This window comes from Tricharina praecox (genome assembly GCF_024521635.1).
Source record: "Tricharina praecox strain CBS 144465 chromosome Unknown BZA05scaffold_23, whole genome shotgun sequence".
Lineage (NCBI taxonomy): Eukaryota > Fungi > Ascomycota > Pezizomycetes > Pezizales > Pyronemataceae > Tricharina > Tricharina praecox.
In genome coordinates, this window is record NW_026250425.1 from 376,909 (window position 1) to 402,432 (window position 25,524).

At 53.9% G+C, this 25,524-nt stretch overlaps 6 protein-coding genes across 6 annotated transcripts; 5 read left to right on the forward strand and 1 right to left on the reverse strand.

The window, feature by feature from the left end:
- Positions 1-42: 42 nt before the first annotated feature.
- Positions 43-1,765, reverse strand: BZA05DRAFT_431285 (actin family). Its single transcript, XM_051486181.1, has 4 exons — positions 1,631-1,765; positions 1,325-1,537; positions 228-1,253; positions 43-162 (listed from the first exon to the last, which is right to left on the reverse strand). Exons 1-4 carry the CDS (start codon positions 1,692-1,694, stop codon positions 131-133), a joined length of 1,335 nt encoding a protein of 444 aa, XP_051336951.1. The 5' UTR covers positions 1,695-1,765; the 3' UTR covers positions 43-130.
- Positions 1,766-4,874: 3,109 nt separating this feature from the next.
- Positions 4,875-6,142, forward strand: BZA05DRAFT_135158 (Ser-Thr-rich glycosyl-phosphatidyl-inositol-anchored membrane family-domain-containing protein). Its single transcript, XM_051478838.1, has 2 exons — positions 4,875-5,398; positions 5,457-6,142. The coding sequence occupies exons 1-2, from the start codon at positions 5,188-5,190 to the stop codon at positions 5,930-5,932; spliced, it is 687 nt and encodes a 228-aa protein (XP_051336952.1). The 5' UTR covers positions 4,875-5,187; the 3' UTR covers positions 5,933-6,142.
- A 3,951-nt stretch (positions 6,143-10,093) lies between these two features.
- BZA05DRAFT_357262 (fumarylacetoacetase) lies at positions 10,094-11,417 on the forward strand (the record flags this gene model as incomplete). Its single annotated transcript, XM_051481430.1, has 2 exons — positions 10,094-10,836; positions 10,888-11,417. Coding segments are annotated over exons 1-2 (1,233 nt in total), but the record flags the coding sequence as incomplete, so codon positions are not given.
- A 451-nt stretch (positions 11,418-11,868) lies between these two features.
- BZA05DRAFT_135229 (uncharacterized protein) lies at positions 11,869-14,637 on the forward strand. Its single transcript, XM_051478839.1, has 3 exons — positions 11,869-12,101; positions 12,159-13,466; positions 13,520-14,637. The coding sequence occupies exons 2-3, from the start codon at positions 12,259-12,261 to the stop codon at positions 14,622-14,624; spliced, it is 2,313 nt and encodes a 770-aa protein (XP_051336954.1). The 5' UTR covers positions 11,869-12,101; positions 12,159-12,258; the 3' UTR covers positions 14,625-14,637.
- Positions 14,638-17,486: 2,849 nt separating this feature from the next.
- On the forward strand, positions 17,487-18,580 carry BZA05DRAFT_312990 (MT-A70-domain-containing protein; the record flags this gene model as incomplete). The annotated part of the gene is made up of 5 exons (XM_051480343.1): positions 17,487-17,853; positions 17,903-18,059; positions 18,116-18,317; positions 18,368-18,458; positions 18,510-18,580. Coding segments are annotated over 5 exons (888 nt in total), but the record flags the coding sequence as incomplete, so codon positions are not given.
- Positions 18,581-24,056: 5,476 nt separating this feature from the next.
- BZA05DRAFT_135256 (uncharacterized protein) lies at positions 24,057-25,139 on the forward strand. Its single transcript, XM_051478840.1, has one exon. The coding sequence runs from the start codon at positions 24,248-24,250 to the stop codon at positions 24,854-24,856; it is 609 nt and encodes a 202-aa protein (XP_051336956.1). The 5' UTR covers positions 24,057-24,247; the 3' UTR covers positions 24,857-25,139.
- The last annotated feature ends 385 nt before the right edge of the window (positions 25,140-25,524 follow it).

Genomic DNA, 25,524 nt, shown 5'->3' on the forward strand with positions numbered 1-25,524 from the left:
AAACGCCATACTCCCTCACTATCTCCCTCCCTCCCTCCTCTCCACCCACCCACCACATTCTCCACCACATTCTCTACCACATACTAGGCAGGTATCCCCGATTTTTCCACCGCTACACTACACTACTACACTACTTACACCGCTTCTCAACAATGTTGACACCTGTGCGACGAAACGAGTCAGATCATTGTCCGTAAAAAAAGGCCAGAAAGATGTGGGGAGTGTACCATGTTCATCGTATTCCTTCTTACTGATCCACAGCTGATGGAAGCTTCCCAGACTCGCCAGGATACTTCCACCCAGCCAATTGGCATACTTCCTCTCCATAGTATTTCCAGGCGCCGCAAGCCTAACACGGGGACCGGGGAACGCAGTGCTAAGCTCAAGGCTTACACGGTCGTGGAAGCCGTACAGCAAGCTTCCCGCGCCGGTGACCACAACATTATTAAGGATGTGAGCCTTGATCTCGATATCGACGTCGCGCATAGCGGCGGCGACGAGGTGGCCTACGCCCAGGGTAGTCTCGGGGTCGGGGTGGGGGATATCGGGGGCGGTGAGCATGGCGCGGGGATTGAAGATGCCCTCTGCGATGCGGAAGCGCTCGGAGCCGAAGACAAGGTTGTAGCCGTCGGGGAACTCGAAGGTGCGCACGCCGACGCCGTTTGGCGGGGAGCCGTCGGGGTTGTTGGGCGGTATCGCGCCCCCGTTGATCCACATCTGGGCGGTGCACTCTTTGAACTCGGTGAGGACGCGCTCCTCCTCGAAGCTCTTGAAGCTGGACGTCGGCGCCTTGCCTTCCGGCCACGTCGTGCGCAGCGTCGCTTCTGCCGGCTTGCCGACTTCCACTGGGATCTTGGCCACTACTTGGTAGTGCGCGCTCAGCGGGATGTTCTGCGAGACGAGGTACGCGCGGATCTGGTTGCTCAGGAAGTCGCCGCCGAGCGGGGTGCGCGCGCTGCCTTTCTTGAGGACGAAGCCGTCGTGGATGGGAGTGACGGCGACGTTGGCGGCGCCAAAGTCGATGACCAGGCCCGACGACTTTCCGGACGCGAACCCAGCGCACACGGCATTCTTGGCTAGGTAGAAGGCGGGCACCTCGAAGTCCTCGAACGCAACCTCAATCGTCTTTTCACGGTTCTTGGTCGGGTTCCACACCGGCTCTGTCACGAGCAGCGGGTGCTCACGTAGGTCCTGCGCCAATCGCGACATGAGCGCGGTCCGCCACAGAGCTGGCGCCACGTCCCAATCCGCCACTATCAATCGATCGGTATTAGCTCAGACGAAGGAGCTGGATTCGTAGAGGTGGGAGGGGAGGAGAACGCACCGATGCCGTCGCTCATGGGATTCGCGATCTCCATCCCCGCGCGCACCGTGTGCACGTCGTTATCGCCGAAGTAGAGCTTGCGGGCGCCGTCGGGGCCAGCGCCCTCGACGTAGCCGTAGTGGGTGGGGATCACGGACTTGGGGGTATCTTCGCCGGCGAATCCGGCGCGTGTCCAGCATTGGCCGGGATCAAGTACGAGGGCTGAGATTTCATCTAGATCAGAGAGCGAAAGAGTTCGTGTTAGATCTCAATGAGCTGACAGCAGCAGCAGCAGCTAAGGGCAAGCTCGCATAGATAGTCACGTACCACCGCCGTATTCTAGTGTGGAGGGCGCGTGGTTTGACGGGAGATTTGAGGGGCCGGCCGACATGTTTGAGTGACGCGAAATGACGCCGAGAATTGCGGTTTGCGGGTGGAGATTGCGGGTCGGGTTGGTGATGGTGGCTGTTTGGTGGGGAAACGCGACGAGGGCGGCGACACAAGACACGTGCCGGCTGAGCTTGGCGGGTTGGGTTTAGGCTATATCGATGAAGGTGCATTGTCACTCGACGTAGAGTGCTGTGATATATCACTCGGTTTCCTGGTGATCTACCATACAGTAATATCACTCGGTTCGTTCAGTCGCGGACCTTGATTGTTTTCTTTGTTCACAGAATGGAGCCATGTATTTGAGACTCATACCGCTTTGGCTGAAGCCTTGCACTTCAATATGATACATTGATCGATACAGCGGCAGCCACCATCTCCATCCATGTGTGCCATAGGTTGTGAGCCCGGTACAGCGCCATCAATGTTCTCGATACTTATTCCTTCTACCCTCATTGATTCTATCGATCCACTGTTTATCGTTCTACTATACCAATGTCGAGTCTTTCTGCCGACCAAATCTCTACCATACTTCCACATACCCGAAGAGAAATCTTCCAATATCAACCCCTTCAAATCTATCCGCGTTGCTTTGACGTTTATACTCAGGCGGCTACCAGTGGGAAGAAGAGAAACCCCCGTCTGCCCGGCTAGCTCAGTATCCGTTGGTGCCAGGAAACGGAGCGTGTATGTACATTATAACTTGTTTATCACGGCCGGCCACGAATCCAGAAGGTTGAAATCAGAAGAACCAGAGTTTTCATAGGTACTACTCAGGCTAAAGCATTGCATTTCAGTGGGTATACACATAGAGTACCTTGACTGCCTAAACCGCCATTGCGACTGACAAGCTTCTTGTACGGGTTTCCTTGATCAGTGATCACCTACATACAAAGCGAGGTTTTATTGCTGTGTGGAACCGACTCATACAGTGCAGTGGAAGACTGCAGCCTGTATGTATGTAAAAAAATTCGCTCGAGTGGGGAAGATGTCGAGTGATCGATCGGGTGTGGATAGGTGGCCCGACAGCCAGGCGCACTACCGTTCCAAGCCTAAGGAGATTGTATAATTGTATTCAGTGGCATGCAGCTGTACTCTACATTCACCCTGGCTAGCCGAAGCCGCGAGTATTCTAGGCCGCGCCTCGCCTCCTGCGTACCGTATGTATATATCACTCGACTCCCACCAGAAGACGGATCACTTCTTCGCAACGTATGCACCGGTAACTCACGACACATGAACACCATACCAGTTGTCTCACGGGCACCCCAAGCTCCCACTAATCAGATTGGCCCGCCGCCCTAGTTCGTATACGTGCTTGCCGCCCAGCGGCCTCGAAACATTTGCATTATGATTCACGGTGATTGAGCTCAATGCGTGGGATTATTGTGTTGGCAACCTCAGCGGTTACTGCACCATGGCATGTCCCTAGCAGCTTACATAGCCGCGTGACCGCGTGGTCGCGCTTGAACTCCGGTGGGCACTGTGGCAGCATGGCAGCCTTGCAGGGCCATCCCGACCTGGTTGAGGGCTCGTTCCCTGCCGCGTGCGTGCGTGTGGGCACTGAATATCACCTCAAGCGATTGTAGCGATTAGAGTGATCGGTAGGTAGGTAGAGTACTATATTCTTGTTCGTAGATATGTGGAGTAGAGTAGAGTATGTACTCTTGAGTAACGCGGCAGGCGGTGCGGGATTGAGAGAGGATGCTTCATGCCATGCCTTGCCATGCCTTGGTCGCATCCACAAAACAAAAGCCGAAGTCGTCCGAAGCTGTTTTGCTCTTGCGGGGACGCAGAGCAATCCCCCCCTCTCCCCCTGAGAACACTCGCCGCCCCGCAAGACTCGCCCTAGGGAGGTATTCTCCTGGACCGAAAAGGGATCGTTCCTTCACCGGCCTTTCCTCGAAGGTTCCTCGGCGATTCCGCCGCCACCACCAGTGCTGCACGAGCACGAGGTTCGCCCGGACCGTCGCCGCCACCTCTGGAGTCTGCAGTCAATTTTGCTGGGGGGCACGACTAGATACGTACTAGTACTAGTGGCTAGCCACTTGGTTAGTGAAAAATGCAGGAACCAACAACGAACACAAGGGTCAACCTGTTTTGGCATGAGCTTAATTGACCATCGACTCTTTGCCTACAAACGTAGAAAGGTATGTATGTACTCTATCTGTGGCGATATCTTGGCAACGGCAGTTCGGTGGCTAGGCACTCTATTTGGAAGACGGTGAGATGCCCGCGGGTGGACTGGGAGGTTTGCACTGATTTCCGCTCGATGGATACCGGTATGGGGAGTTGAAGTCGAAGTTGAGGCGACGAGGAGGAGGCATCGCGATCGCGTGCGGCATCTCGTTCTTCCTTTCCTCCCTCCCCCCACGGGGCCCGCCCCCGGCGCGGCGGCTCCAGCTCAGTTTCGGTTCAGGGGGAAAGCCACCCGGCTATTGCCATCTAGATTGGGATGTGCGGTCGAACGATCGCCGTTGTTTTGTTTGGGATTAGTGTCGGAACGCCTTTTTTGTTCGCTTTTCAGCGGGGGCGGGGAGGGGGGGGAGAGTCGGGGAGTCGGGGAGTCGGGGGAGAGGTGATGTTCGACTTGACTTCAGGAGAAGAAAAGTGAGACATCCAGACTCCAACAGAGGGGGAGACGAGCCATCCAGATCTAGCACCAGAGAGGGAGACGAGCCCATCCCAAGCCCGTCTAGCCAGAATCCCATCTCGCTCGCTCGAGCTCATTTCTCGCTTGTTGGCTGAGCCTAGATAGGCGGGTGGGATAACCCAGGATGCATGATCATTTCCTCCGGCGCGGGCGTCTGCCCTCTGCCCTTTGCCCTCTGCCCTCTGTCCGTGTCTCCCTTTTCTGAGCGACGGAATCCCGTGCTCGCCTCGGTTCGCGATAGGACGACGACCGTTCGTATGGCTATCTCGGCTTGGACGATGTCCTCTGGGTGGAACGGCCTGTGGTCCTCGTTATCAGCTGACAGCCCTGCAACGTCGAATCTCTCACCGGCTGATCTCTTTCCCACTCGCTCTCTCTCTTTGTCTCTGTCTCTCGCAATGCCTGGAGAAAGGGAAAGGACTGGGGGCGTGCAATCTCCCTTCGCAGATGTCTTCAAGGATCTCATTGGTGTCGACTTGTGGGGTGCAGGGGGTTGAGCTTAGTTGGTGATGGTGGATGGTGTCCTGCATATCGGCGCGCGCTTTGCTCCAAGGGAATGACAACCCCTTTCCGCATAGATCATCTCATCCTCACTCACTCACTCACCACCCCTCCCCCAAAATCTCAGCCCTCAGCTATGCCTTAAAACCTCCGCACAGCCCGCTGCCATTCACACCTCCAGCCGTCTTTACTGCCATCCACTCTCTTTCAAGAAAAAAATAAAAAAGCCCAGTCCTCGTCAATCCGGTAGAAAAACGTGTTCGTTTCTCACCCACATTCACTCTTTACACACCTACAACACTCGATAATACTCAATCACCACCAACCCAACCACATAATCAGAATGCGTTTCTCAACTGTCTTCTGCGCCGTCGGTGCCTTCGCCGTTGCCGTCTTTGCCCAGCAGAACCCCATCAGCGAGCCTACCCAGGCCACCGAGATTATCGCGGGCAAGCCTTGCATGATCAAGTGGAACCCCACCTCTGAGGGAACAATCAGCTTGTACCTCCGCCAGGGTGACAGCAAGAACTTGGGCACCGTCGGCCCCATTGCCGGTTAGTATTCCACTTCACACAGCATTTCCTTGCAAACAGTCAACTGACAATTCTCCAGAGGGCGTTGAGAACTCCGGTGTCTACGAGTGGGTTCCCGAGAAGGAGCTCCCCGGCGGCGACGACTACGCGATCCAGATCGTGTCCGAGGACGACGAGATCAACTACACGTCGCTGCTGTCTATCAAGAGCGACGTGAAGGCGAAGCCCGTATCGGAGTCCGCCTCCCCGTCCGCCTCCGCCTCCGAGGAGGCTCCCAAGTCCACCCACCACGACGCCTCCAAGACCATGACCACCGACGCCCCCCACCACACCACCATGGCCTCCAACGGCACCATCGTCACCTCCACCAAACCCTACAGCAACAGCACCGCCACCTCCACCAAGAAGAGCTCCTCCGCCCGCCCCAGCTCCACCTCCTCCGCTGAGGAGTCGTCCGTGCCCTCGACCCCCGCCGACTCCGGTGCCATCGGCGTTGTCCGCTCGCCGCTGGCGCTCGTCGCCTGCCTGGTCGGTGCGATCGTTTACTTCAACTAAACGCTCTCACCACCTCGCGCTCGAGTTCATTTCTTTCAGTGTGCGTTGCTGTTAACTGTACTTTTTAACTTTATTATAACGGTTTGATGGGTTTATGGAGGGGAAAGGGGATGTACGTTTTCATGTTGGATTACAAAGTTATCAAGATTATAATATCATTTTTCGTGGTTGTTTTGGGGGAGTTCGAACATCTTTTTCTTTGTGTATATCTATATCTTAGGTACGGTACGGCGACGTCTGTTTGGTCTTCGTTAAAGAGGCGACAGGGAGTTGGTTGCGGTTGCGTTTTCGGCGCTATCATCACTACTACTACTACTACTACTACTATTGCTGAATCTTTTATTTATTACTATTGATGTATCGCATCGATACGAGTGTTTAGCACTTTGTAGAGTACCTCCAACTCTGAATGTGACCGTGATGTTGTTAACAAGAGCACCCAAAATTAGCCCCCATTTGATTCTCCAGCTCGCTCTGCGCAGTAATACGAATCAACGCAACTGGAAGTTTGAAAGTTCAACCAGTCGCATCCACGAAGGGATGTGTAGGTGTGTGTGTGTGGGGGGGGGAGGGGGGGAGGGGGGAGACATCCTCATCTCATTTTGATTCTCGATTCTCTCTCGATTGAAGGGGGGAGGGGGGGGGAGCCCACTGATTGGCGGGATTACCTTAGTACGGGCATAGCGTACGGCGTAGGCTGCGTAGCTCATCGTGTGAAGAATAGCAAGCATGGCAGAAGAAAACATGCATAAATGAGTGTAATTACACCATTACACCATTACACCAACGCGGCAAGTTGCAACGCCGTATTGGCAACGTCGGGCTGACGGCGAGGCGCAGTGGGGACTGGGATTGGGGACTGGGACTGGTGCGTGGGTGAGTGGGTTGTGTTACGGTGGGTTGTGTTATGGTGGGTTTGGCTGGGTTGGCTGGGTGGGACCTGGGATGGGGGGATTTGGGGGGAGGGGGGAGACATGGGGAGGGGGAGACATGGGGAGGGGGGAGACATGGGGAGGGGGGGGGAGACATATAGAACAGAACATGTGCGGGTATCGTATCGTATCTCGTATCGTATATAACGAACCGCTTACCGCATCTTCGCCGCATCGTTGCTGAGTGGGTGCGCGGATGAGAGTGGATGAGAGTGCAGGAGAGTGCAGGAGAGAGTGGTCGCGTGGACGGTGCGGGACGCTGATGTTTTTGGGGATACGGCGTGAAGGCCGAGACTGATCTGCTCTGGTGTGAAGTGTGTAACTGGAGGTCGCTGAGGTGGTGGTGTACATAATAGTGGTGATGATGATGATGGTGGTGCTCGGAATAGCAGCCCAGTGCCTTTGACTCTTGGATTTATGGAGATTCGATGGAATTAGCTTTTTCGTATTCTCCTACGTACATGGCGCGTGAGTGTCGGAGAGATGGAGATCTCTGATCTGCCGTCAGGAATAGTCTCCGCTCTATCTCGACTCTCGACTCGCGATCTCATGCGAGCTACCTAGAGTAAATTCTCGTGGCCACGGGTCGTAGGGCTGAGAGCTTAAATGGTACATGTGAGGTAAGTACACATGTAGCTACACGGTTACGTGTGACCTAGGTAGGAAGTGAGGCTTTTTATGGCCGAGCAGGATATCACCCGGGTGGGTATGAGTCAGCGGAGATGGGTTGGGGTCGGAGGTTTGGTCGGCGGGACTGGTAGACTCAAACATATCTTCTCACCCGACCCTTGAGGGCGCATGCTGTTGAATGTTTCAGTTGATTGATTCGCAAAACACAGCAGATGACCAGCTAGACATAACTACCAGAAAGAAGGAGAAGCAAGTATGAAAATCAAACAGGATTCTCCAGGCGTGCAAATATTACCAATATCTTGAACGAGTGACGACGGTGGCTTTTCAACGAAACGAGAATCGCAACACATGATGCATCCGGGTACTCTACTTGCGGGTTGTGCACAATATGATGTAATCAGTACATATCGTCAAAAACCGCGAGAGTGTAAAGGCAATCGGACAGATGGGATTACAAGTACAAGATATGCAATATGTAGAATACCTCATATCATAGGTACCGGTGGAGTAGAGCTCATTGAGCCCGAAAGGAACAAGATGTCGATGCCGTGATCCCCCGGCAATCCCTCAAGGCTCATCCCCCGCCTTGAATGGGCCATGATATGTAACACCACCAAGCCGTGAGCCCAATGCCCATCGACAGTACTAAAAACGCCTTACATAGGAGAAAAACAAGCACACGGACAAAGAAAGCACAGACAGACAGTCGGCACGAGACGAGAGAGGGTGCCGAGCAAGCCTACCAGGTAGGAGGTAGGTAGTCGATGATCTCAACACCTGTCTTGAGGCTTTTGTGCATGTACTTACGCACGCCTGGACAGACCACGTCAACCTGTGGTGCATTACACACGTACACAGGTATTCGAGCTTAACCATAAAGTCTATATGTAAACCAAGTGACACGCTCTCACTGGCCCACTCTTGAGTAGCCAAGTCCAACGTCAGCAACGCTATGGGACAGGTATGTAGAGTATCTTCAGCCCAACAGTTAGGTATGCTTAACTTACCCGTCGCCCCGGCGTCCAAAAGACCAGTCACCACCGGTGGAAGCCGGACGTCTAGGATCGAGAGAACCATCTGCCATCATATTATAGCAAGGCGGGCCGAACCCGCATCAAATCACGGTAGCCTACGGACTGGTTTTGGCTTCTGTTCGGCCGTGAGATTCGAGACCCACCCAAGGAACACAGACAGGTTGAGAGTTCTCAGTGCTCACATCTCCCGCTCCCAGAATCGTTTCGTCACTCGGACCTAGGTAGACGAACCACCACGTTCTTAGCCTGTAACGTAGATATGCTTATGCGTAAAACCTTTGCCTGACGGTATGCGCGTTAGGTGCCCAAGCTTGAGTTTATGCGACTAGCGTTAACTATGGCACAGTATATATGGCCAAGATTGTGCGGCTGTGGGCGGGTTGGCCGTCGGAGGTTTCTTCGGGCACGGGGACTAATACTGGTAGAGTACCAGGTGGCTGCTCAATGGTAGGTAGTAGCTTGACGGAGACGGAGGAAGGTGCTCTGCGAGTACGAGCCGTACGGTATCAACGGTGAACACTTTTCTCCATACATTGAGATCTGGAGTACAATACCGTCCAGTCCTCAATCACACTCCAAGATGGTGTTTACCACCATCCTCATCGCCGCGCCTGCACTCAGAGGGACCACATTCTCTCCTGTTCCTGCCGCCGCCACCATCCCACCGGCCACCGATCCGGCCACCCCCGCGTCCTCTGTCACATGTGATTCCCGAATCCCAGCCCCACAGTCCCACCCCCGCATCCGCCGCGGAGAGATGTAAGGGCTTCTGGTGCTGACCACCCACCGAGAACGCGCCCCAAGGGCGCTGAGCAGCGAGAGTTCTCACAAACCCCGCGATTCCCACCACCACCGCCACGGGTTGTTTTATTCCGACTTGCCGAAGAAGTTGAGTTCACGCCGCGCCGTGTCGGTCCGACGTCCTTCGTTCGGGACAAAGAATTGCGTCCCACCTCCCGTGCCTTTTCCCGAAGGCTTTGCGGAGCAGGCTTGGGCGTTTGTTTTCTACGGCCCTACGGGCAGGTCGTTAACATTTTTCCACGGTTTGTGTTCGGGCTGTGATATGAGGTATGTAGTAGAAATAAAGTTGATCGAAGCGACCAGGGATCATGGTGTATCGACGATTATGATCGGCTGCCTCATGTCTGCAATCTCTTCTGCCTGGAGAGATTCTTTGCCTTCGCTAAATTTCTGGTGTAATTGCACCTATGCACGAAAGACTCGTCTATTAGTATGCGAATGACGTACTATGAAGGGCTCTGAGCTGAGCCTAACCCGCGTACCTAGTCGAATGTAACGTGATAGAGTGACATCCAAATTGTCTGAAAGCTGCGCTGCATGGGCATATCCAGATTAGATTCTCGCGACGAGTGCTCAGTTGTGGGTTGACGGCGACGTCCATCTCTGTCAGTTCGGATAGTGGGGCATTGGGCCGAATTCTCAGGGTTCAGTTGGAACCCCAGACTCGGCTACCTGCACTGATGACGTACGTATCCGATTGTAACCGGCTATTGCCGTCACCGTGCTCCATATAGGTGCCGTAAGCTCTCGAGCTCCCGATATCGCGACTATTGTAGGAACACACTCAACGCCACATTTACAATGTCGTGGCTTCCCATCCCCGACGACAGTGACTTCTCCCTCCACAACATCCCATTCGGCGTATTCCTGCACCCACCCACGTCGACGCCCCACTGCGCAACCCGGATCGGCAACCACGTACTCGACCTCCACGTCATCTCCAGTTCCGGCGGCTTCGACCAGCTCGAGGGCTTCTCGCACTTCGCGGATGTATTCCAGCAGCCCACACTGAACGCCTTTGCCAGGCTGGGGCGGGAGCCCACCGACCGCGTGCGCTCGTTCCTGCAGTCGATATTCACCAGCTCCGGCCCTGGAGTGCTGCGCGACAACGAGGAGCTGCGCAAGAAAGCGCTGTTCGAGGACCCGGATCCAACAATGCTTCTGCCAATGCAGATCGGCGACTATACGGATTTCTGTGCGGGAAAGGTGCACGCCTACAATGCTGGCTGCCTCTTCCGTAGTCCCGAGAAAGCCCTGCAGGTGAACTATGAGCACCTGCCGATAGGGTATCATGGAAGGGCGAGCTCGGTGCTGCCACCAGGGACTCCAGTAAGGAGACCGTGGGGACAGACCGCCGAGGGAGTGTTCGAGAAGTGTAAACGCCTGGATTTGGAGCTGGAGTTGGCAGCGTTTGTGGGGAAGGAAGTTGGGCCATGGGATTCAAAGAATGCGGAGGCCGCCGGGGAGCATATCTTTGGCTTTGTGCTCATGAACGATTGGAGTGGTATGCACGCCTTTCCAGTGGTAACAGTGCCTAGGCTGATGTGATGAACAGCTCGAGACATCCAAGCCTTCGAATACGTGCCTCTAGGCCCCTTCACGGGCAAAAACTTCGGCACTTCCATCTCCCCATGGATCGTCCTCCCCAGTGCTCTTACCGCCTTCCTCACCGCCCCTCTGCAACGCACCTCTAAAATCCCCCTACAATCCTACCTCCAGCAGACCCGTACGGAGACCGTCTACGAAATTTCCCTGACTGCCGAGATCAACGGTCATACGTTTACGAAAATTAGCGGAAAGAACCTCCTTTGGAGCTTCGACCAGATGCTCGCGCACCATACCGTTACTGGATGTGGCATGAACCCTGGAGATCTGATCGGGAGTGGAACCATCTCCGGGACGGGATCGAAGGAAGCCGGGTGTTTGCTCGAGGCGACGAAGGGAGGGAAGGTGTCTGTGGCTATTGCGGAGGGAGTAGAGAGGACGTGGCTGGAGGATGGGGATGTGGTCGTTATTAAGGGACACTGTGGTGAGGGGGAAAGGAGGGTGGGGTGGGGGGAGTGTAAAGGCCTCGTCTTGCCCGCGACGGATGTGGGGCCTTGAGCACAGTGATGGATTGGTTATCAAGATATAAGGTATCCAAGTACTTTGGAATGAAGATGCTCCAGAAAACTTTGGTTCCAGGACATCTCGACTGGCCATGTATTCCAGCCATACCACGTGCGAGCGAATTGAGGTCAGATGTGATAGGGTATTATGATCATCATCAATGAAGCTCCATCTCTACGACGACAACGGCTGTGGCAACCATGTTCCTTTCCGCGGCCAATTCTACACAAATTTATCACCCAGCCCTCGATGGTGTCTTCTTTCTCCAGGCTTCGAGAGGGGCTTCCACGAGTTGGGCTTGTCTATCTCTTGGTTTACAAGAATGTCTGTTGAGTACTCGATGTAAATCCAATGGACATGACATCCCACCGGCAACCTAATGACCCACCCTCCTTTTCAATGCACACGTCTTCGAAACACAAAATCTAACTCAAATAAATGTGGAGAAGTTTACTTTCCTCACCCTAGCCCACGATGGACCAGTGGACGAGGGGTTTCCAGCCAGCAATGAACATGGTTTGTTTACCAGATAAGCTTCTGATATAATCTACAAAAGCTTTAGGCATGAAATCTACCATAAGTCTATGCTCTGCCTAGACGTACGCGACGCCTCCAGACAAATCCTGAGCTCATCGACTACGTATACTTCAACAATAACATGTACGTGGCCGTAACCTCTCCCGCAAAATTTGACTGCTTATACTTTCCATTCGATAGGTTAAAAGGGCTCCCCCCAAATGTCCCTCGCTGCTGAAGGATTCCGAAAAGTTCTCCAATCTCGCCAGTCCTGTCTCCGAAAAGTGGCAATCAATCGAGAATGAGGCTTCATTCGCTTCTCCTCCTGGCTGCCACCGCAGCTGCCTATGCCGCCGTGCCCCCAGCGCTTCCCGAAGACCACGTCCTTCGTAGCTTCCCCAGGGTATTCAACGGTCGTAATACTGACAATAAAGCGTTCTTCGACACGAATGTCCACCGTCACGGCAAGCGCGATCCGCAGCCCGTTGTGCAGCCTACGATCGCAGATTGGTGGACTCTGAACACACCCCAGTTTCTGCAATCCTACCTCAACTCGACCACGGCCGGCGAAATCACCGAAATACTTGGACGTTTCGGGGGCCTGGCTCATTGCTATGGCCTCGTCAATCTCCGCGGACACTCCAAAAGTACGTCCGATGCTGAGCAGTGTTCGAACCTGCGCGCCGAGCTGGGAACCGACGACAGTGCCCGCGCCGAGATGGTCCTCGCCTCCCTCACCAATTTCGCTTCGACGTTCGAGCTGATCGCCGATTCCATCGATGGAGGCTTCCGCGGCGCTGGGATTTTGATCGAAGAGCTGCCGTACACGAAGGCCTGGTGGGATAAGTTCCCAAAGGAGGGGAAGGCCAAGCTTTCCCAGGAGAACGTCATCTCTATCATTCGGGACTCGTTCATTAGTGGAATGCCCTGGTTGACGCCCGAGGCTTGGAATTCCACCGCCGCGCTCGTGTACGACGAGGCTTCGAAGATGCGTGATGTCTCTAAAGTGGCGAATGTGGACCTTGGAGCGAAAAGTGCTTCGCTCAACAAGTGGGACCAGCTGTTTGGCAGCCAGATCGACCTGAAGTTCTTGGATGAAGCCCGCCGGTCGATGGACTACCATCCTACTATGGGAAGGGATAGTGTCGAGATCATGCGTGTTGCCGACGGTGGAGTTGAGGTGGCGGAGAAGATCGAGAAAATCGTCACCAGCGAAGAGTTTGCGAAGGCTCAAGAGGACACTTGGAATGCATTATTCTCGATGGTCCAGGCCATCGGAAGGCCCACCACCCTCAGGTCCAAGGTGGTGAAGCATCTCGACACGGTGTCTGTGCTGGACTTTTTTGGTGCCACGGCGTCGCTGGCGGAGCTTTCTGTTGGCAAATCGATCGCGGCATTGTTCAACGGAACGCTGGACATGAGCGGTGGCCTGTTTGAGCTGTTGGAGTACGGAAATCTGCTGTCGGCTAGAAACTGGACCGTTGAGCACCTGCGAGAAGTTTTCCCCGAGTCAGTTCCCCGAGTCCGTTTTTGCACGATCTGTATGACTGACAAACGGACAGGATGCTTGCCAGACGCCTCTACCACAAGATCCTCAATTACGCTCTCGCGGAAGACCAGGTCTACATAACCTGCACCATCCTGGACAAGGACGAGAACAAGCCTCTGTTCGGCAAATACGTCGAAGGTTCTACATGCTACCACGATCGCACGGGGCCGCAGGACATGAAGGCTTGTCTCGACAATGAGCACGTCTGCTACCTCTACCGATGGAAGGAGCCGACCAGCAAATGGAAATTTTGGTATAGGGCGCACAGCGACAAGCCCGCCGGAGTCGAGCACTGGGGTGCTGGACCGCACCTTACCAAAGTTAGCGATATCATCAAGTCGTCCGTGAGCTCCAAGCTTCAGAATCTCAAGGACTACCGCCTTACCCAGGACGACAAGCCCCTCTTGACGTCAAAATGGACTGACATCACGGAGGTCGGCAAGGCGTCGACTCCAGGTGTCTTCAACGTTCCCGTCTGCTACTCCAACTACAGTTGGAACACGCCCCTCGAGGTCGCCCGCGAGAAGAAGCACTGGTACGAGACTCCCTGCCGCCAGGGCGACCCATACTGCCACGAGGCGGCTCTCCCGTGTTACTGCGGGTCCTGGGGATCCGAGACCATGGATGTGTGGGACGCGATCGGCCACGTCAAGAAGTCTAAGGACGGCGGTACCCGTGCCAGAAAGGTATGTGGAAAACGCATCAAGGATAGGATCACGCACCCTATCGAGGCGTACGTTGCCTACTGCAGACTCGATATCAAGCGTGTTGAGGGCTTGACGTCGAATCGCGTCGACGGACGCTTCACCACCGAAGGAAAGGACAAGTACTGCGATGACGTGATCCGCATCATCGAGGTCAATGGCTACGAGAGCCCCGCCAGTATGGACTCCGAAGTCAGGTATGCCATCTATTGCAAGATCTTGGGAGACGGGACTAGGTGCCGCATGTACGACGACCAGTGGGATGCTCTCCTGGCTGCTGTGACGCCTGCGGTCGAGCTAGAACCCGATGCTGTAGCTATAGATGAGGTAGTGGAAGAGGAGGTGGAAAAGTATGAGAGTGAATTTGCGAAAATGGTACTGGAGGACGACAGCGGCGAGGAGGAGGAGGAATGATTTTTTTCGAGCAATTATTTTGTCATCTATCCTTTTCCTTCTTCTCCCATCATTAATTTGTATACCTCTTTGTACAGTACGCGAGTACTGATCATCAATGCACATTTTGTTTTGTTTCGAAATTGATTCATCAAACCATCTGGATTATGCGCTGGGTAATTGGATTTCCTGTCTGTATCGTTTTGTCGATGAGACAATAAGAGACCTAGACGTATGCTAATAGATGGGGTTATGAGCTTCGTCGGCGGCGAATCAGTAGACACATAAGTCTTCCAAAGTGTTTATCGATCTGGTAATCATGTATTCCATAGTCCAATCCATCGTATCACCACTCTGGTATGTAGATGGCCGAAACCCACCCTTCTACTGCTAGAACCAGCCCTTCACATTTCAAGGCGAGAAAGATGGTAGAGCATTCGATGCACGCTCGCCCGTTCAATGTCCATCGGTGGATGTGCAGTTTCAAGGAGTGCGTGCTGGACCTCTGGTTATAAAACGCCGATAACTTCACCACAGACAGCTCTCTACACAGGCAATGGATACCAGATACAGCGAAATCAAAGCCCACGATGACACGCGGAAACAACCAAGATAACAGTCCGCCCCGCCCACGGACCAACCTAGCCGCGGTGCTTGTGGGTCGCAAAGGCAGGGGGACGCGGACAAAGCAAGCCCCGGAGCGCTCCATAACTGACGTGGAACTTTATGCGGTATGTACGGTGGTTTTTCCTCCGCTCTCCTGCAAACGTTGGCTGACTGATCGGTGGCAAGTCATGGACGAAACAACTCGCAACCCAATTGGCAAAGGCTTGGGGAACCCCCAGCGCCGCGGCCGAGCTCGTGGAACGAAATGCCGAGGCCGCGAAGATGGCGGCGAAAATCATCAGGTCGTTGAGACAACGCTTCCCTTGGGGTGAGCCTTATTACATGCGCGAGGTAAAGCGCCAGGCTGCGTTGATCTATCTGGCGATCCAGCTCAATACCGATCTTGCGGCATCCATCCAAAACGAAGAGGTGAGTGTGGAGTGGCTGACGCAGGCGGGGAAAGCGGAATTGATTGGACAGCATGATAGAGGGTCGATGGTTGGTGTTGAGATATTACACTGATTTTTTCATTTTTCATTTTCATTTTCCTTTTTTCATTTTCATTTTCATTTTTTTCATTCTCATTTTTTCATTTTCATTTTTCATTTTCATTTTTTTCATTCTCATTTTTTCATTTTCATTTTTCATTTTAATCATTGCATTCGACGTTTGAACAGCGACTATTTCGGAATGTGTAATTTAGGTTGGGGCTGTGGGCCGAGTGACATCACGTGAAGCCCTGTAATTTTGTTACGGAACCCGCTAGCGTGAGTGTGAACTCAACTATATCAGTGGGCGTGATATCTTGACGCCGACCTTTCTCTCCCACCATCACACTCGAAACTGCTTCATACCCGACGACTTGCATCCATCCAAAAGCACCCGTCCTCGGCGACGACTAAGCTCTTCATCCATACATCCATCCTCGGCGACGACTAATTGCTTCATCCATACATCCATTCTCGGCGACGACTAAGCTCTTCATCCATACATCCATTCTCGGCGACGACTAAGAGCTTCATCCATACATCCATCCTCGGTGACAACCAAGAGCTTCATCTCGGCGACGACTAATTCAGATAATTGGGCGCTCAAAAAATCGACAAGATGAGGGCTATTCTTCCAGCTCTAGCTTTCCGCCTGGAACCAGCCCCATTCCCTCCGCTCATCCCCACCACCATCGACAATATCACCGCCATCCAGAGAATAAATTTCACGAGCTGCGCCAACCAGTTCGCTGACGATATTCTCTACTACCTACTTCTAAGAAAAGACAATTTGTCATTTCCTCTCACATCTGTGGATCTACTGAGCGAGTATGTATACTTGGACCCCCGAACATAAGACGAAAGTGTTGCTGACTCCTAGAAGCGTGGTGGATCACTTTGCACAGAGCGACATCTCCGACAACATTCAGATCCCACGCGCACTAACCGCAGGCGTGATCAGCGAGTGCTTTCAGGCACTCGACGAGCTGTTTGCAAATAACGATGTCTTCAAGGTTCAGATGGACGAAAGGTCTAGGTTGGTCATTGAGAACATCAATTGGGAGGTAGTCGCTTGGTACGCGAGTGAGATGCGCAAGGCCAATCCTCGGGGATATGCCGAACTGGTGATCAACAGTCCGTCCGATGCCACCAATGAAGCACCTGGCTATCGTCCAGTGCGACTTTCGGATGTTTTCGCGCCTACAGAGCTCACGACAGATGTGGAGGACTTCACTGAGCGTAGTAGGTGCCTCCCCATGCAACTGACTCCTCCTCATCTCCAGACTTCCCCCAAAGACATCGATGCGGACTCGGCTGACCCAGCCATCACAGCTGCCGAACTGGATATTGACAGTCTGTCAGATACTACGAACGAAGCGTCCGGAAATAGTCCAGTGCGATCTTGGGATGTTAGCCCGCATACAGAGCTCACTACAGAAGTGCAGCACCTCACTGAGCGTCGTAAGTGCCTCCTCCACATCTCCAGATTTCCCCCTCCGAAGACAACGATGCAGACTCGTCTAACCCATCCGTCACAGCAGCAGTGCCAACGGAAAATATGGCGGCCACTGCGCCGATTACCACACCACCAATGCCAGCAGCGCACAATTTCACCATTCCGGCCTCTCTTGCGTCCGCCATGGCTGCTAGGCCTTACTATCTCCAGACGTTCCTCGGCCCCATTCCTATCGCGAAGGTTCGTTTACAGCGTCTGAAGGCCTTCGTGCAGAAGGTCTGTCTTGAAGCTCCCGCCGAGCTTCCCTGCCAGCATGTCACTGTGGATAAGTGCATGGAGAACAACGACGGAGTGGCTTGCAAGGACAAGTACCACTTCGCTATCGTCTACAACGCGTACACGAACGTCGCGTACGGCGATTGTACTTTCCTTTCGGGCTGCTATAACTGGGATACGTGTCCGTATATTCACTATACGAGAGTGCCAGCGATCAATCCCAAGACATTTGCGGACATGATCAAGTTGCCCAAGCAATTGGAGCAGGCCATGACCTACAAGTACGGGAACGTCGAGGAGGCTGTCCGAGAGATCGCCTCTGAGGTCAAGGATGGCCGAGAGTATCCCGCGCAGTGGATCAATACCGACATCATGAAGTTCAATTTCAGAGTCATCGGGAGGTACGATGTCATCATGATCGATCGTAAGTGTTTTCCTTCCCGTGAGAGGTATTCAATGCTGACAGTCCCAAGCTCCGTGGAGCATCCACATGAAGCTGCCATACCAACAGCTATCAGACAACGACATCGGGAATCTTCCTATCGGTCGGCTGCAAGATTGCGGCATTATCTTCCTGTGGGTCACCGGTCGTGTCCACAACAAGGGCATTCAGTTTCTTAAGGATTGGGGGTACGTTTGCACACCTTTATTTTTCCCGTGGTCCAAGGGTTACTAATACCTTTCAGATACAAGTACGTCGACCAGATCACCTGGGTCAAGGTTAACCAGATCAATGCCACAATTGCGACGGGAAGGACCGGCCATTGGTTGAACCACTGCAAGGAGACTTGCTTGGTCGGTATCAAGGGATCGCCCAAGGCGAACTTTATGCTCGACAAAAACTCGATCGTAGAGGAAGTCCGCGGAACCAGCCAGAAGCCGGATGCGGTGTGTTTCTTTCCTCCTACTCCACCCCCACCTACTAATTTCGCGAACAGATCTACGGCATCATCGAGCGGATGATGGGACCTGCCGCGAGGAAGCTCGAGTTGTTCGGAAGGGTCCACAATCTCCGAGCTGGTTGGCTGAGTATGTTTCCCCTCTCCCCCAGCGAACGATACCAACTAACACACCAAATAGCTATCGGCAACCAGCTCCCCGGTGTCAACCTCGTGGAGCCGATCCTCAAGCGTCGGTACCAGAGGTACCTCTGGCTGCAAGCCAACAGGCCCTCCAGGAGCGACAGTGAGGCCGACTCCACGCCCGCCACGCCCGTCCCGCCCACCAGTCCGCGCCGAAAGTCAGTTGAGTTTTTGTTGTCCGCGTCGTCCCCTTTGTCCTCGCCGAGCGCGCAGCAGCAGAACCGCAAACTGTCGTTCCGGGATCCGCCTCAGCAGGCCGAGCACGAGGCCAGCCTATTGCCGGACGCCCAGGACGCCCAGCACTTGCTGCCCCCCAGCCCCGGTCGCCGCTTGGTGACTCACGGCCACGGTCGCCGCATAGTAACCGATCAGAGCCCGAGAGGGGGCGCGGTCCTGGAAGCTCGCGCTTCCGTTCCCGGCACCTATGGTAGTGGACGCCCTCTGTTTCCCAGGACTCATCGCGGAGGCCACAGGTAGTCGTCCGCGCCGTCGTCCGTGCCGCCGCCGCAGCGACCAGGAAGCCACAGACAGTCCGCGCCGTCGTCGCCGTCGTCGCCACCACAAGGAGGCCAGTAGCTCACGTTACTGTGCTTGAGAGGGAGTAGAGATTAGATAGTTAATGAACTGATCTAGTCACCAAGTATATGGTTCACTGTGATTTATTTTTTGAAAACGCCCATAAACCATCCCAGAAATCCGTAGTACACAGGTAAGGTAAGTCTTCTCCGCTATCTTGTACAATGAACACATAGATAGCATCCATCTCGGAACTCGACCCCCGACCCGACAGAATAGACCCCAAGTGCTATGTATATGCCGGCGCCTTGGCCGCCAGATCACTCGGTCCCGACAATGCTCGGCGGTTGTGTGTATCCCTGAGGCAAAATGCATGTGACCCGCCACACCGGACCGGCCGGCCCGCACCAGGGCTTTCACCTCGACTGGCCAGGGCGGGTAGGAAAAAGGAGTTCGTTGGTCCGCCATAGTTTAGGTACCTAGGCTGCATGCGAAATAAAACAGGAAGAGCTCTCTCTCTCTCTCTCTCTCTCTCTCTCTGAGGCAAAATGCCAAAGCTAAGGCGGAAGGAGAGGCGTTGTCGTCGGATTCGACCGAAAAAGAAATCCATATCGTGATGGTCACCAGGCGATGCACAAAGGTTGCGCCTGTCACCTAAGGGCTGGCCACTGGCAACGGTCTTTGGCACGTACAGACGACGGTGAAGCCTGGTGGCAACAACCGAAGTTAACCTGAAGCTACCTAGAATATGGTAAATAGAGTGATCAGCATAGCTTCAACTTTTCTGTCTACTGAGGCCTATTAGGTATATCCTTATTCTCAGCACGATTCCCTTTGTGTACACATTGAAGTTTTACGCATAAAGAAAGTGTGAGTGTACCTGAGTAGGAGAAATTCAAAGGTGGCACCGGGACTGTTGAATTTCCGGCTATTAGAAATTCAACAGTCAAACGAGACCTAGATTCATCATTCCCGCAGAGGAATTCACTCTCACTCCCCGTGCTAAGAATAATCCAAACGCCTCACACTGTTGCACATACATTCTCCAAAGTTCGTCGAGTGATATTTGTGCAGCTACCAGTAGATGGCGTCATATGCTGGCGGCCGCCCTTAACTAGAGCTGCAACACCAATGCATGCAACCACCTCATGTATGCATACGCTCGTCCATATTCTTCCCGTAGGCCTAGATTCACCTACATACCGTCCTCTACTATGTGTTATTCGACTTCGCATGGAGCATAAAGCATCAGCCCTTCCGTTGGTCAAGAGGTTCTCGACACGATTTACCGTTGGTACTTTACTCGTAGTTACCTGACGCGTACATGCAACTGACATGGCATTGCCTAAACGACGCAATCGCAAGTCTACTCTGGCAGTCACTCGAGCGAAGCGCTCCTCAATCTGAGCGGATGAGCTGAGGGAGATATGGAACAAGCGGACAGCCGTCCCGTAGCTGGAAGTATGCGCTGCTAACTATACTACAGTTTGCGCCCCCCATCTCGTCGCTGCTGCTTTCGTTATTCGAGCTGACACGTGCATTGACTGTGTGCATTGATTGTGTGCAGCAAGTCGTTGCAGACTTGCAGTTGGCGGTGGTAGTCTACATACCACTGCAAACCTCCCCACTCCACCGTTTGCAGGTGTAAGTAAGTTGCGAGTTGCAGTCATGCAGACTCGTGCACAGGACAAAGGGCTTTCGTCGTTCGTTCGATCGCGCCAGCCAGCCAGCGGCCAACATGGAGCTACTAGTACCGTAGTTAGAGTACCTACAGTACCCGACGGGGTCGGTCGGGGCCGGGGTCGGCGAAGTGGTGAAGCGATGAAGTGAGATTTTTTTTCTCGTTCCTTTTTCTTTTTTCTTTCTAGTCGGAGTCGGGGACGGAGACGGCGGCGGCGGCGATCGGCGTGGGGATGTCCGATGATGCTGCTGCTGCTGTTGCCGCTTGTCTGTGGATTCCTTCTTCCCTGTCGATGTCGAACGATGTCGCAGGCCAGTCGGCAGCTCCCCACGGATAAGTACTCTACCTACGGCCCGAGCAAGTTTCTTTGCTATGTGCGGTGTTCTTAGAAGTGGGCCCTGGCTGGTCGATCTTCTTCTTCGGATGATGATGATTCGGATGATGATGATTCGGATGATGATGATGAGGATGATGATGATGAGGATGATGAGTGCCGCTCGCCGTACGGAAGGAGGAGGGAAGGAAGGAAGGATTCTTCAAGTATGTGGCAGTTCCGTGGGTCGCCCACGTTTGTTCACCTCACTCACTGGCTGGATTCTGAAATGCAGGGACCCGCGTCTCACCCGCCCACCACCACCACCACCACCACCAACCAGCACCACCGCCTCCGCTCGCCGCCCGCCGCTCGCCGAATCGCAATTCTCTACCACTCTATATACACTCCATGTACTCTATCCGGACTCCGGAGTCTATTGGAGTCCTAACCGAAACCCAAATCCAAATCCAAATATACCGTACACACAGTGCACACTGGTGAGTCGTGACTGCACACATGCCTTTCGTCTGCTGCTTCGCTGGCCAGCGGCGCGGGGGCAGCATGAAGAGTAACCAGTTTGCAATTTGCAGTTTACGTATGTCTTTACATCCGTACCTACATCTGCAGAGTACCCACCTATCCACCGAGTCACGAGTGTGGTTCTACCTACCTTACACAGGAGATTGGACAGCATGCGCTGCGCTGCCAACAATCAAAGTGCCGAGATGAGGCAAGGCAATGCGAATACTCTAGGTATCATATGTAGAGTAAGTATGACTGGCTGACTCCTGACTCCCGGCTGCAGCCTCGATTGGTTGGGTTGGGTTGGGTTGGTCACTGGTGGCCCATCTGATCTGGTCGGCAGAGAGCGCTTATATGAGGTTTACAGAGTAGGTATGTGGAGTACCTGCTCGCCAAATGGATGCAGGTCCTGGAGATACTCTGTGGTGGGATGGTGGAAGGTTGTTGCCACTATATAGAGTACATACCGGTAGACACTCTACAACAACCCGCAACTTGCAAGTACTATATCCAGCTGAACGAACGAACGAGCTGAGGAAATGAATGAATCAAACTAAATCCCGTACCTTTCTACATACATGGTCGATTACAGATTATATACACGCATCATCCATTCCCCGCATTCCACATAGCCGCCGCTGCTCCATACTTCAATCAAAGAATGAAATGTCGGCCAATCCCAAGTGCATGTCTGTCCGGGTTGCGGGACGTACATACACGAGCGGCTTTGCTGAAGTGTCCAGCGTTAGTTTTTGCAAAAAAAGTGGTGCACAGGGAAGAGATTTTTTTCTTTCTTCTTCTGCTTCCGGTTCTTCAAGCGACAACGACAGCAACCCACTGAGTCCATGTCATGTTATCTCTAAAGTTCAAACTCAGTTTGGCCGCTCCGGAGAAGGGAGAAGGGATAAGGCAAAAGCAATGCAAAGCAAAAGCAAGGCAGAGCAAAAGCAAAGCGGGCAAGCAGCAGCATCAGCTATGTTTATAGCGCGCGGAACGGGATTCTCAGATCAGATCAGATGGCGACTGTTCTGTTCCGGGGTGACGCGGACAAGACAAGACAAGCAGCGCGGGGGGATCGTCGCCCGAGAGAGAGAAAGAGAGAGGGGGGGGGGGTCCTAATTTCTCTCACACGTCAATCACCAGCCCCGTGACTGCGCGTCGAGGTGCCAAGTTCAGAACGTGTATATTACCATATTTTATCTGGGAACCCGCGTTTCCATTTCGCCCCACGGAGTGACCTTTCCCGGATAGGAGAAATCAAAACAAACCTCCTGAACCAGTTAACCACTTACATACCACACACAAAGCCGAAAGAAAAGAAAAGGGAAGCAAAAGTGGAGCGAGCGAGCGAACGGAGCGCCCCGGCTGAGGGTTCCCCCTCCCCTCCCCTCCCCGACTTCCAGGCTTATGATGATGTTAGTTATGTCCCGCACTAGGAAGCGTGACCTCAGACTTGCCCACCAACCAAGAGTGAGACCTGTCGAGATATCTATGATCCGTGTTGAGACTTGATCGACGTCGGGGACGGAGATTCTGATGCGCAATTCAGCTCAGCCTTAAGTTGCAGGTGCAGGTGTGATGCCATGGGAATGCCGTCTTGTTCCGTCCCGCCCGTCCGTCGCAACCGACCCAGATCGGCGTCACAGTTGTCCCTGAAGCTCCAGCTGTTATATATATTCGTTTCGGCGGGGCGTGTGGTTGGCTGGGCGGGCCGCAGTTTAAAAGGCTTTCCTTACAGACAGGTCGCAACATTCCTGAAAATTTATGCTTTGGCAGTTGACGGCTGTCAGCTGCCAGCTGCGTTCGCGTGGGATGATCCACCATCCGAGATCATTGGTCACGGTGGCCGGAAGATTTGAAGTTTGAGGCACGATCGGCCGGCGACTGGGACCGACAAGCCAGCCAGCCAGCCCTTTCCAGCTGCCATGAATGTGAATCGCAGGATGTCATTTCCCCGGCGGCTATCTCACCATCAATAGGTAGCGCAGACCCCATTCATGAATGGATATGAATGAATGTGCACTCATGCAGGTAACCGGATACCGAAATACCAATTAAGATGAAATACCGGTACCGGCTGTTTACGCCTCCAAGACTCCAAGTCCACAGCGAAGAATGTGTAAACAACAAGAAAAAGAAGTTTCTCGCCCTTCGCTGTGCCCTGCCCCGCTGCACCTGGCCGGCCTTTTGTATGTAGCAGTCTCCTTCCACCCCCCCCTCGAAACGAGGCGGCCAACGCTAGTATTCCTCACTTCTGGGACCTGGCAAGGGCTTCGTCTTGTGTCCGGAACGAGCCTGCCCTTCGCCTTTACCGCATGAAACAGTCTGTGCCCTAACTAACGGAAGCTTGGGGGCAGGAGGGTAGGCTCCCCCTCCGGTGGGCACACACCCTTCGCGATTGCGTTCGGATGACGAAAGAAACCCGTGAGGGGAGGGAGGAAAACGCTCAACGCGCTCTCCAATTCCCGCTTCCTTCCTTCCTACCGCGTTGACGATCGGATAATCTGCAACGCGCAACGCAGCACGGAGCACGCAATGCTGTGACGCCGACTGCAGGACGTACGGACGTGATGAATATAAAACAGAGGCGGAGGAAGGTCGGGAGGAAGGAAGGAAGTCGAGCTGATTTCCTTGCTTTTTTCGTCACTAAAGTACCTAGAGGAGTTATAGTGCTCAGCTAAGTACTTGGTTAGTTAGCTGCATGGCTATCGGCTGCAAAGAATCGTTCGAGCGGGATTCCGGTCAGCGTCTGGGACTGGGGACGAGTCTCCACTCCACTCCAAACAGACGGCCGAGCGTGTGCGTGCGTGTGTTTCGCGTTGTTGTTGTGTTGTTTTGCGGTTTGCGGGTGTGGTTGCTCGTGCAACGCTACTCGATCCCAAGCCACAAACAAACCCGAAGTCACATGCTGTCGTGTTGTTTGGGCGTTTGGACGCGTCCGCCACGGGATGTTGCAATGTTGCATCTTCCGGACTTTGGGGCGGCGAAGGAAAGTGCAAATGTTCTGCGGTTATTTTGGTTCCGTGAGTTTTCGCAGTGGGACTGTGGGAGTTGTGTCTTCGTCCCGCGCATCGCGATTGCCGATGCCGATGCTGTTGGATTCTTTGGCCAGCCGGAGTCTCCACCCGCTCGCCCTTTGTTTGCCCCACGAACAAATCTGCTGCGTGCGTCCAATCCTCCGCGCTCAACGCTCTTTCTCCCTTCATCGCCGAAACCACAGCTCGTATATAACTATGGGAGCCCCCGCATCATCCGACCCATCGCATTGCTGCCTTGGGGCCGCTGCTGCTTCATGTGTACGGTACTCTAGATTATCAGGTATGTACCGTACACACTCAGGTATTTGTCGGTTGCTTGCAAGGTGGAAGGAGGAGGCAAAGGCCGGGATTTGATTTTCTGGTGTGCTTCGTTCATGCATGCGGATGCACAGCACCCAGCAGCGGTCATCCAGGCCCCAGAGCATCGCGGCGAGCGAATAGGAATGCAGAGAATGGGGCTGGTGTTGGGGGTGGGATGGACTAAGTGGAGGACATGCTCAGGCAAGGAGCCGGGCGGTGGAGGTTGCTCTAGGTCGTTCTCAGTTACTTCTGCTGGCAGTCGACTATGGCGTCGGCTTTCCGTGGCAGGAATCGAGAAAGTGAAAAGAGAGCAAGTCAAGGACAGGATATCTACATGGCATGGTCAACGTGCACTTGTTCTGATCCCGGCCCCCAGCAAGTCCCGCCGAGTCCCTCCCTCCCTCCTCCTCCTCCTCTCCAGGCGTCTTCATCCACTTCGCTGAGTCCGCTCCCCTCCCCCCGTCCACCAGTCCAAACTCAATCCATCGACGCCAAGCGCCGCTTTATGCTATCGTATCCACCCCCGTCGTTGTCGGCTTCACCGTCGTCGCTCCAGTAACCGTCTTGGTGATACATAATAAAGCTCCACCTCAGCTGCAACTCCTCTTCTCCGCTCGCTCCACTCCCTCCCATCCCCCTC